The sequence below is a fragment of the Pseudorasbora parva genome, chromosome 3 (genome assembly GCF_024679245.1).
Source record: "Pseudorasbora parva isolate DD20220531a chromosome 3, ASM2467924v1, whole genome shotgun sequence".
Lineage (NCBI taxonomy): Eukaryota > Metazoa > Chordata > Actinopteri > Cypriniformes > Gobionidae > Pseudorasbora > Pseudorasbora parva.
In genome coordinates, this window is record NC_090174.1 from 36,559,262 (window position 1) to 36,571,832 (window position 12,571).

A 12,571-nucleotide genomic window follows, 5' to 3' on the forward strand; every position below is an offset into this window, starting at 1 on the left:
CTGGCAAAGATTGACACAGATCATATGTCAACACAACAATACTACACATAGCCACTTCGAACACTCCATATCATATACTATAACTGTAGACTATTTTTTTGTAGACATATTTCAGCTAGCCTGCTACTGAATTATCACCACAAATCCTATGAAAAAAACAAACACTTTAAGTTGTTTAGGCCTATCTGCAATGTGTTCATCTTTCAGTTAAAATAAGTGACTTTTTTCTCTCTCAAATAGCCTATATGTGAGTATCTGTTATCCAGATTCATCACGTATATTCAAATGGCTAGTTCCCTGAACTTTTGCTGCAGTTGGTCTGGGCTTAATTATATTAATCTGTTTTAACAATGTCGTTGCTTTTTCTACAGCAGTGTTGGCGCATAATAAGAAAGTTGGAGCTCAGAGGGCAATTTTGTTTTTAATGACTGTGATGTTAAACGCTCGTCTGTGTCGGCTTCACTTATTGTAACCTTTTCTTTGGTCATATGGCAAGACATCAAAGATGCGTGGTCTGAAAATGCATTGAGCTCTGCATCATTGGAAACATGATATCTTGCCAGATAATTATCACAAAATTATTATTGCAGCTGCATAAAAGGAGTGACTATTGTGAACAAACTTGACCGTATTTGGTTTCTCGGGGTAATGGACACGCTAATTATGTCATGCTGTTGCTGTCATCATTATCATAATCACGGTTATCTGCCGGTGCACTACCACTTAGGGTTTCTTTTTGTAAACATAATCTCATCTTTTGTCAAAAGAACTGTTCAATCATGAGCAACATTCAAAAGATTGTTTGCAAGATGTGAATGAAACAATAAGACGTTCTGCATCTTAAGATGTTAATTATGTACCTAGCTAATTGTTTTGTCCTCCAGGGTAGTGTTTCTGAATTTAGTAAAGCAGTTTTCTTTCAGCCCCCGAGCCACAGTAGAACATCTAATGATGGCCACTCCTATCTTTTTCTTGTTCTCCTGAATCACTAGCATTTGTCTTCAAATGCTCTAAGTCAAGATATGCTTCTAGTAACTGACTGTAATTCAACAGTGGGTCATTCTGACAGGATTATGAGGCCATTTCTGAAGTCGACCTTTTATCTCATTTAATTTTTCCCCTCTTTCAATTAACCGTCTCCCTTCCCCCATCTGAGAGCCATTACATAGTGCATAGCAGAGGTGCATAGAAAATGAGGAATCTATGTGCAAACTTCTTATGAAGCTACATAATCAAAGAATGCATGTGCACTTGCGATTTTAAAATTGCATATATGCATGGCCGCAGGGAGAATTCAGTGTTCCATTTAATATTTATTTCATTAAATATTTTGGTGTAATTTAATTTCATAATACTTTTAGCTACACATAAGTGTTGTTAAACACATTTAAATCTATACAAATCAGCTCAAAAAGGCAAACAATGTCTGCAGATTCCACCGGATTATAACTATGCATTCATGACATGCGCAGTATCTCTTTCGGTTGTTAGTAAATACATTATAGCGGCATTCTGCACTAATGGAAACATAATGATAGCTCTCGCACAGAGGAAATGTGTTTGCTCACATGCACTATTTACATTGCACTTGAAGTAAAATGGCTATAATAAATGTAAGCGTTCATGTGGCTCAGCATATAAATTGTTTAAACCTCAGTCAGACGAGATGCTGTCTTCGATAAAGCAAATATTATGAAAAAGAAAACAATTGGATTAGCACCGCATTAGCCAGAATCACAAGTAGTTAGCTAAAACAGCAGCATTATTAATAATGTATTTTTGGGGCTTTTTCATATTTCAGATTGAGATCTATTAGTAAGCATTTGTGGGTTGCTGCCTATAAAAAGTAAATACTGTTGCTATTAATATGTATTTTTTTGTTTTGTTTACAAGCATCTCAGACTGACATTGTAACACTGGCTTAACCAGTGGCATGAGTTTTAGGGTTGGGCTATGTATTTGTCCAGCCAGTGGCAGACAGTGGTTAATGGACCAAATCAGGACAGTCATTTTGATTTGTACTTCCCCTGCATACCTTAGCTGCATCCCAATTCAGAGGCTGCATCCTTTGAAGGGCACATTCGAAAATCAATTACATCACTGTGTCACGAAGGCTGTCCCAATTCGAAGGCTCCTTTCCTGTGAAAATCATTGCGTGCTGACTTTTTTTTTTTTTTTTTTTTGAGGGAGAGAAATTGCCAAATTACACTTTTAAAATGTGAGGCCCTACGTCCACCAGAGTGTTTTTAGTCAGCTAAAAATGCTTGGCGCTCTTCTGAAAACGCCTTGCTGTGAGTGCTTGAGAGCGTTTTGGCAGTCAAGCGTTTTTTTGTTTTTTTTTGAGGAAGTGTTACAAATATCTAATTTCACAGATAGTTTGTTTCTGTATTGATTCTATATAAAATGCCAATACAATGTTAAGTATTTGCTCTGGCACTTGTTTTAAATAATTTGTTCCATTATATGCTTGTTGTTTTCAATGTGGCGGTTGGTCGGTGTTGTATTTGTCCCACCCCTCCTCCACTGGGATTGGTATTTTTGTCGGGCACCTTTATCGATTTGATAGGGCAATAGTGATAGTTCTGTAGCCTGACAAGCCAGACCCACATTAAGATGTTTGGTCTGGAAACTCACCATTGATAGGGCTCAATCCGAGGGGCGAGATAAACGGTTGTCTTTCAAACTTCCTCTACACGCAATAGGATAGCGCTACAACCAACCAGAGCAACGTGTAAAGTGGAGCTCGTTGATAGATTAAACATTCGCTGTATCCTGTCGGCAAAACTCCGGACACATCTTCCCTTTTTAAGAATGACTTCAGTGCCGTTCAAGTTCAAGTTCAAGTTCATTTATTTATAAGCACATTTAAACAGCCGCTAGACAGACCAAAGTGCTTTACAGAACAAGCATATAAAAATAAAAGCAGCAAAACACACATAAGCACATAGAGAACAACTAAGCAAAGATTAATTATAAAATCAAGAAGCAGATGTAAAATAATAAGAACAGATAAGTTTTGAACAGGGACTTAAAAATAAAGAGGTTTGGAGCAGTTCTGATCTCTAGAGGCATGGTGTTCCACAGACAAGGCCCTGCCACCGCAAAAGCACGCTCCCCTCTACGCTTACGTCTGACACGAGGGACTACCAGCAGTGCTGGTTCTTTGTTCTTTTCTCAGGGAAAAGCTTAACTCCAAGTCTTCCAGAGTCGCGGTCAAATCTGATTCGAAAGATTTGAAAGGTGAAATCCGCCATTCACCAGCTTCTGTGTTTACTAGTAGCACGCAAGCACAACTCTGCCGTCACTATGTTAAGCCCTGCCCACCGACTCTATACGCGATGTGATTGGCCTGACCAGAGTTTGGTTTTTACAGCTCAGAAGTGTATTGAGAGTTGCTAGACGATACTCACAGCAGATTAGATTTGCTGCGGCTAGGGTGCGTCTAGATTTCTAGACTAATAGTTTTGTGCTAGTGGGCCTTCCTTATTGGCAGGGGGAATTTGGAAAACCTGTTTAATGACATTGCTAATGCTGTTTTATTTGGTGATAATAGTGGCACAGAAATGGCACATTAGTGCATTTAGGGACTACCTGTGAAGTGGTTTCAATGAGAGAGATCCTCTTTAAATGTGTCATGAAGAGACTTTTTTGTTTTTATGCTGTTGTCTGAGGTCAACATATGACATTTTCGTGTTTTTTACATTCAAAAACATAATAAGGAATAGGCTTTTTTCTACCCTGGTTTTGAGGCTCTCTCCTGCATCCTCGGCTTTTATGGGTGTGCCGCACTGAAGACTTGGAAGTAAACGCCCACAGCTATGATTAGATAAGATTTGCATATTTAATGAGCTTCAGCTCCCTTGTCAGTGCATGTGTGAATTGTTTTGAAAGCGTGTGGGAAAACATCAACTGGAATAAATTGCTGAGTTGAATTGGAATGAATAAGCACAAACAGTGCACACACACACACACACACACACACACACACACGGCAAGTACACTGCAGACAGTGTGATCAAAACTTCCACAATTGTATTTTTCCTTCAAATGTCATGTTAAGAGAGTGAAAAACACACATCAAGAAAGGAATGTTATTTCACTATTAAAAGGGGTACTTCAGTGCTAGGAAGATGAATCTGTATTTAAACTGGGTCATTCATGTAGTAGAAATATGAAATTATTTTTTAACTTGGTGCTTTCTAGACTAAAAAAAGACAGAAAATGTATTTTTGTCTCATGGGGATGAAACACAACAATTCCCAGAATGCTTCGCTGCCCTACGAGGCCACTCCCAAAGCCAACGCTACTGAGTCACTGTGACTGGATCACTTTAATTTTCCCACCGCAACCGTGTTCATGTTCATAAAATCAGTTCAGTTAGAGAACAGACACTACAATTAAAAACAGAACGTGTCTGTTCAATATGTGATTTAGCCGCTGAGGGAGTGTCACACAGCAAAAGCACTGCAGGAGTCAAATCATTCGGATATACTCCAGGGTTTCTACTGATACAAAGCCATATATGCTAATCACTGAAGTAACCCTTTAAGATACTATTTGGTAGCCCGTCTGGAAAAAAACATAGCCCCAGGACATTGGGCTTTGCGAGCCTTGGCCCCCAAGTCTAATCCTGAATCGCAATGAAACAACAACACCACAAATAAAGTATTCTTCAGCCTTTGACAGCATGCTAAGGTATGTTCAGAACTTTAGACACGTACATACAATAGATGTCAAACGATCTGTAACAATGCAATACTGTCATATATAAAAACATTTTACTTACATAAATGTGTTTCTTCGTTCATTCTTGGAATCTCATCCTGTCTGCAAATCCAGTCTCTCGTTTATAAATGAACCCATGGTAAAATGAAGGAGCAAACATGCAATGTCTTCCCCACATGAGCTGGATATTTATTAAAAATAAAGTTTATCCATGCATTCATAATAATGGAATCCGAATGAATCTTATGCAGTATGTTTATTGCTTAGAAGTTCAATCTGGTTTACCTCCAGATAGGCCCATGTCATGTCAGGTACGAGCCATGGGTGTGGCTACAGAATCAGTCGTTGTTCATCTTATGTCGAGGCAGTGTTTCACCACGCAATGACGTCAAGGTGTGGCTTATTCTGAGATTGATCGTTTGCTGGGCCTGGTGTCAATAAAAGCTTTTCTATGACCTACAAGGACGTTTTCAGCTCTGAAACTTAGAGGATATTCTTATATTACCGTGACCTTTTATATATCAAAAGCTCAAGGGAAAGTTGATTTTTTTTAATTCATGACCCTTTTAAGGTTTTTGGAAGATGTGTGATGCTTGTCAGCTGAGTCTCTGAGCATGTGGTTCTCTCGCTCTAATAATCTGAAACAACCTCACTGGAAAAGAGTCAGACTTCAGTGGGTGAGGCTTCTACTTTTTAGAATGCAGGTTTTTGGTATTGAAACTAAAATGCTGTTTCTATATGTTCAGTATGTTTGATCAGTCAAATAGCAAAGCAGATAAGAAATTGTGCTAAGGTTCAGTTATTAACTATTAAGTTTTTGCTTTTTAGCTGCATATTACTAGGATATTGGCTATTTATTAGTACTTATAGCTAATATATTAATATATTAAAGCATATATTAATGCCTTATTCTGCATGAATTTATTCTACATCCCTTAATCCTATCCTACCCACTACCTAAACTTAAATGCTACAAAAATTACCTTACTAACTATAAATAAGCAGTAAATTAGGAGTTCATAGAGGCAAAAGTCATAGGTAATAGTGAATATGTGTTCCCCATACTAAAGTGTTACCAAAATTACATTTACAATAAGATGTCTTATAAGCGTAAAATGTACACACATTCAACAATTCTTTCCAAGAAAATGAAAAGATCATATTGTTTGCTGTTAAACATCATGACACCTGAATTGTTATATGCTCTGTTTTGCAGCTCAGCATCAGAGGATCTTGGGTGCAGGAGAGGAGAGTTCAGCCGGAAACACTATGGATCAGTTGAACTGGTGAGGACTGCCATATTTTAGCTCTTCTTTATATATTTAGATATTCCACCTCCTCCTTTCTTCTAATATGTTTGTCTTTGCATGCGCAATGCTGTGAACTTAGATTCTTGATTTCTTATTTAACTCTGTTATATATCTGTGGTTTGGTTTGGTCTGTATATCAAATGAGATTTGTACATCTTGGTAATAAAATTGTTCTTGAGATGAAGTTCAATTAAACAATCTCACTCTATAACAGGAGCTATGCAATAGGCTAAATAGCCACACGTATAGCATCATTAATATGATTCAGAGTGTTTTGACTGGTCAAACATGTGACGTGTTGCTGTATTTGGTGTGGGGTGTACATTTTTAGCGGTGCCTGTCTCTCCTAGATAGTTGTTGCATCGAGGAAGTGGCTTAATACCACACTAGATGCTACTTCCTATGTGAAACATGCAAGAGGTTTGTGGGGAGAATGAAATGGGTGACCTTTGTCAGATAGAACATGTCAAAAAAAAAAAAAACACCCATTATCATTCACAACAGATGGAGAATATACAGTACATGTGTGTGAGGAAAGGAGAGAGAAGGGCATTTGTTACTGCATGTGTCATTGTTCTTAAGTATTTAAAGATACAGTGGCTTCCAAACGTCTGAGACCACTAATGAAAATGCATGTATTTTTATTACAAATTATCATAACAATTATCATTATCCTTATAGTTTGTAAGCATTATAACTTAATTGTTTTTAAAGTTTTGAAAAATGTACATGACTCTCAGAATATATTTGTGTTGTTGTTGTTGTTTACATTTTTCAAAATCCCAAAATTTAATTTTCAGGTTTAAATTAGATTACAAAACCTATCTCTGTATCATGTGGGACCATGTTGTTATGACACTAATATTGGTAAGAATTGTTTTGTCTTGTGTAGAAGATAAAAATTCATCATTTATTCTCGTAATTTCCTGTTACACAAGAGTACCTTCATTGCGCTCTGTAAAACTTGATTCGGTTTGGTCAGTCAATACTGACCCCTCCGTGAATGTGTTCTGTTTCTTCACAGTTTCTACAAGGCAGTAAAATATTACATCTCCAATTGTCATCTCAAATCAGAATATGTTTTTTTTATTATTTGCATAATTATTCAGAAAGTCATTACCACAAAAATAAACATGGAAAGGCCGATCCTGGACAGTCCATGCTCTCTTTCTTCTCACATAATAAAATACTTTAAACTCAAATCAATATTTCATGTCTGTTTATTTATTTAGTAAGTAGCCATGTAATGTAATGTTTCAGGTCTCTCTGTTGGGGTTTATTTTGCGGTAATGACCATCTGATTGCACATAACCCCTTTCTTATATCCATTGTAAATTTAAAAAAAGAAATACCCAGTTTATTTAAAAAATGTAATGCATCCAAGCCACATTAACTTGTTAGTTATGTTGTCTGTCTTTATTTTTCCTTTTGATTGTTTTGTTTTTATTTTGTGTATTTCTGTTTGCTTTGATTTGTTGCATTGCTCTAATTAAACCAGGCTGAGGTTACTAGGAAACATGCTTGTACTGTTTTCCTCTTTTTTTCTAATGTTTGCTGTGCTTAAATACATGTATTATCCCTGAATGTGTGTCTCTTATTTTTGGTTGGAATCATTGGTTGGTGCATGTATGTATCTGTCTGACAGTGTTGTTTCCTTTATATTAATTATTATATTATACTGCTAATTGATTCTATTATGGTTTTCATCATTTTTACACCATTTTACTTTTACACTTGCATGTTTGTGTTGTGCATTTAATAGTTTAATCATCATAAGAAGAAAATATCAGTATTGACCGCCTTGATCACATTATTATACAATTATACTGTGCAAACATACACAGGGTAGGATAGCCTTACATACAGATTAGATACAGACTCTTGATTGTCTGAATTATGATCAGAGCATCATTATAGGGACATATTTTGAGACTATAATTTTCATAGGCTCCAACCTGAGAACCAAAGAAATGTGTCTTATTGTTGTAGTGAATTAGCTCAAAGGGGAAATATTAAAGGAGTACTTCAGCACTTGGAAGATGAATCTGTATTTAAACTGGGTCATTAATGTAGTTGAAATGTGAAATTATTTTTTAATTTAGTGCTTTCTAGACTTTCTATTTTTGGCTCATGGGGATGAAAGACAACAATTCCCAGAATACTTCGCTGCCCTATACGGCCACTCCCAAAGCCATCGCTACTAGATTACGATCACTTTCCCACCGCGACCGCATTCATTTTCATAAAATCAGTTCAGTTAGAGAACAGACATTACAATTAAAAACTGAACGTGTATGTTCAATATGTGATTTAGCCGCTGAGGGAGTCTCACAGCCCAAAACGCAGCTGGAGTCACATTGACAGTCATGGATGAGCTCCTGATGAGAGCTGAGGTAAACGCATCCGCGGCATAGATTCACAGCGCATGTTCAGTCTTGCACGTTTTCAGTTTATGCCTTTGAAATCTTAACTTTCATAGGAATTAGTTTGAGAAGTTGAAAGACTTACTTTGCTCTGCTGGCCGCATCGTTTAAACATGAATGCCTGAGGCTGCAGCTACGAGTGCTGTGAGTGGGATCCCCCCACGCGCGCAAGTTGAAAACATTCGGAAATGGCTCCCTCTGCTGGCTGTAGTCTGGCCAACAATTCCTCCGATGGCGCAAATTGACAATATTTGTGTCATGGGAGGAATTTTTACAGAAATAAAATGCATAAATCTCTTGTCTCAGGGGGATATGAGGGGGGGAGGGGGGGGGAAAGCACAATCATTTGAATATACTCCAGGGTTTCTACTGCCATATGCTAATTGCTGAAGTAACCCTTTAATAATAATTTGTAACTTGTGATTAATCATTAATCATTATGATTATGCATATTTTAATCAGTTAATTAGAAAAAATTGATGTAGCTATATTGACATTACAATCAAACAAATAATCCTGTAAACATTATTGATTATTGATTATTAATTAATTCTAAGAAAAGGGTATTTTTCATAGCCACAGAAAAATGATTTTTCCTTTGCATTTAGAACATTTATAATTTAAGTTACAATTTGTTTGCAGGCAGGGAGTCAGAACCAGATGTGTATTGTACACAATATTAACTAAATCACAACTAAGCTAAACAGAAACGTATACAAACAAAACAAAAAACATACATGGGTAATATGTAGTTAAAGTGGCTGAAGAACCATGTCAGAACAGAAGCAATGAAAACACCTGGGAGAACCATCCTTTATGACTGCAAGACCCTTTATTTCAACAAAGGCGTTCACAGCTTTGACTAACTAAACAGCTATTTAGTATATCTTATGTTACTTGCATTGACCTGAGCAGTTTGAAGAGCGACCGTTTGGTCGGATCGGGTTCCACACACGCACATGGCTTGATGTGTGTGTAGGTCTCCCAGCCTGGCCTGCTTGGAGACCGGCTGAGAGACTGCTGAGGTGACATGTTGGTCGTCAGTCAAGAAAGAGAGAGAGGCAGATCTGTGCATCTCTCTTTAAGGTCTGCTTTGACCAATGGGATAGTTGGGATTTCCCAACAGATTGTATGGCTTTTTGTTTCAAGCATGATTAAACTTGGTTTGTGCCAGTTTATACTCCGTTTAATACAACAAACACACACGGCCTCGTATGAGGAAGTGAAACGAGCATTCATTTGATCGGAAACACGACACATTCATTACATTGCTCATAAGATATGCATAAAACAAAATACCATACAAGAGACACTTTAAAAGACAGTTATATAAATACACACAATGTCCTGGGGTGCATGTTCATAGAACCGTTTTTTTTTTCCTTCCATAAATGAAAGTCGTTTAAGGGCTCTGGGTCTCCCTTTTCTCCCGTTCTTTCAAGCCATAAACAAAGTCTTATCTGGTGCTAGCCCTGGTAACTTGAGGTCTTTTCTGCTCTTTTGGGGGAAGGTTTATTACTAGGCATAAAGCCTTTAAAGCATATTTGTTAAATGTAACAAGTAATTGTGTGTTTGATTTGTCTCAGTCGTTGCAGTGTTTTAGATGTAGTTTCTACGTGCATGGCTCGCTGTACGTTTCAGTCGGTTTATGTAAAGTGCATTAGCTCTGGGGATCTTCTTATAGGGGATGTTATGAACTATAAGTGCAAAGTGTGTATGTAAGGGCTGAAGTATGTAATGTGCGTGTGTCTATGAGGGTTTTAAGTTAAAAGCTTCTGAAGTGGTCCATCCTCTCATTACGATGGTCTAATGTAAACATGACTGATGTTTTAAGCGCTATTACATGCCTTCCAACCATTTCTAGAATTGGCTAGACATTATCTAGAAACTCTGCAACCTATAATAACAGCAAACTCAACCATAACATTAGACCTGATCGCAGATCAACAGCCAGTGCAATATTTTGTTGGAAATCAGAATATGTGCTGCATTTGATGACTTCTCCATCGTTAATATGTAACATGTGTAGTATGAATTCAATCTGGATGAAATGCATCAGCCATGTTGACTTCTGACATACTACTCATTTGATATAATTCTTTTCTCAAACTTTTTTATTAGGGAAGTATACATATTTGAATGCATGGACTGCGATGTCAAAGGTTGACTACTTATTTAACATACGAGATACCAAGCAGATACTAAGGCTGTAACCATCGTGAACATCGGCGTGGGAGACAAATGTCACAAGTGTAATATTAATTTTTATTTATACATTTTTATATTAAAATATGCTCACCACTCTTAGTATACCCACTATGCAAAGTTTTCTTGTCTTAAACATTAAATTACAAATTACATTAAAATAATTACATAAATTGTACTACTACTGTATAGTCTATGTTCAATTCAAAACAGTGGGATTTTACAAAAAAGTGAATATAGCATAAAATAGTTTGCATAACTAGAGATTATCAGTCATATTGTCAGTCATTTAACATTTATACAGTAAAACAATGAAATAGCTATTTATTACCTCACTCTTTTACTGTTAAAATAAGTGTTCAGCATCTGTGAACAGCCCACCGTTCTACAATTTAATTGACCATCACTATCATTTTAAAACAGTATTTTTTTATTATTTTTTTACATCTTAACAACAATGAGAGTTGAGTGTAATGGAGTGAAGGACAGCAACATTTATAATATTAAATATTTGTGAGGGCAATTTGGTCATATCTGATTATTGGAACTGGAAGGAATTGTTATATGCTTTGGCTGCGGCCCCGTTTCCCGCAATATGCATGTTTTTTTGTTTTTTTCTAACAGCATTTTGCAAATATCCACAATCGATCCGCAATTAATACTGTAAAACTTCCACAAACAATCTATTGTCTATGTCTAATGTTTAATGTACTGTACGTTGATTGTTAAAAAACTGGGATTAACATGAAAGAATCTTGTTGCATCGCACCTGGTCACCTGTAATCAGCACATGAAAGAGCAGGAAATAGGATGTTTCAAAGAGAGCAAATGAAAATGCTTTGTCATCATCATAGCAGTATGACTGAAGTCTATAACAGTACTTACTCATGAGTCTGTGAAAGAAGATAACATAAAGGATGGAGAGAACACAGCTGACCTACACTGCACTACACAGGTGGTGCATACAGGTTGAAGATGTGTCCTTATATAAAGGTTAAAGAACCTTTATAATGCCAACAGAAATCTTGAGGAACAGAAATCTGATATAGAGTGCCGCATAACTATGCTTCAATATGGAGTGACGCATAACTATGCTTCAATGCCCCTCTTTCATTACATCACCTTTTCTCTATTCAGACACATTGCTGGATGTGCTCTTCAGTGCTTCAATGTTCCTCATTCAATTTCTCTCTCTCAGTCAATGACCATTATTTTTATAACTTTTATGCATTAAAACATTAGTGAGAATTTTTATTTATTTGACTGCAGTTATTCTTACAGCTGTTTCAGTGAACTTTATAAATCTGTCTGACCTTATCAGAAATGGATATTATTGATAAATTACTATTTTATTTAGGATTTTCCCACAGACTGTAATTATAATTAGTTTGAAAAGGAATAAAAATTGTTGCATTTTCATTGTCTCTACTGGTCATTTAAGCTGATATGTTATGTTAGGCATAAAACATACGACCACTGAAAGGTGAAGTGAATAACATTGATTATCTCTTCATCACAATACCTGTTAGTAGGTGGGATATATTAGGCAGCAAGTGAACATTTTATCCTTAAAGTTGATGTGTTAGAGGCAGGAAAAATTAGCAAGAGTAAAGGATTTAAGCGAATTTGGCAAGGGCCAAATTGTGACTGGGACAGAGTATCTCCAAAACTGCAGCTCTTGTGGGGTGTTCCTGGTCTGCAGTGGTCAGTATCTATCAAAAGTGGTACAGGGTCAAGGCTCATTGATGCACATGGGGAGCTCAAGGTTTGGCCCGTGTGGTCTGATCAAACAGATGAACTGTAGATCAAATTGCTCAAGAAGGTAATGCTAGTTCTAATAGAAAGGTGTCAGAATACACAGTGCATCACAGTTTGTTGTGTATGGGGCTGCATAACCGCAGACCAGTC

At 36.8% G+C, this 12,571-nt stretch overlaps 1 protein-coding gene across 4 annotated transcripts in view; it reads left to right on the forward strand.

Annotated features, from left to right (window-relative positions):
* The window catches only part of garnl3 (GTPase activating Rap/RanGAP domain like 3), a 95,882-nt gene that overhangs the window by 21,111 nt on the left and 62,200 nt on the right, over positions 1-12,571 (forward strand). For all 4 annotated transcript variants that reach the window (XM_067438667.1, XM_067438665.1, XM_067438668.1 and 1 more), the window contains exon 2: positions 5,942-6,011. In XM_067438667.1, coding sequence (XP_067294768.1) covers positions 5,942-6,011 — 70 coding nt within the window. The remainder of the gene's footprint in view (positions 1-5,941; positions 6,012-12,571) is intronic.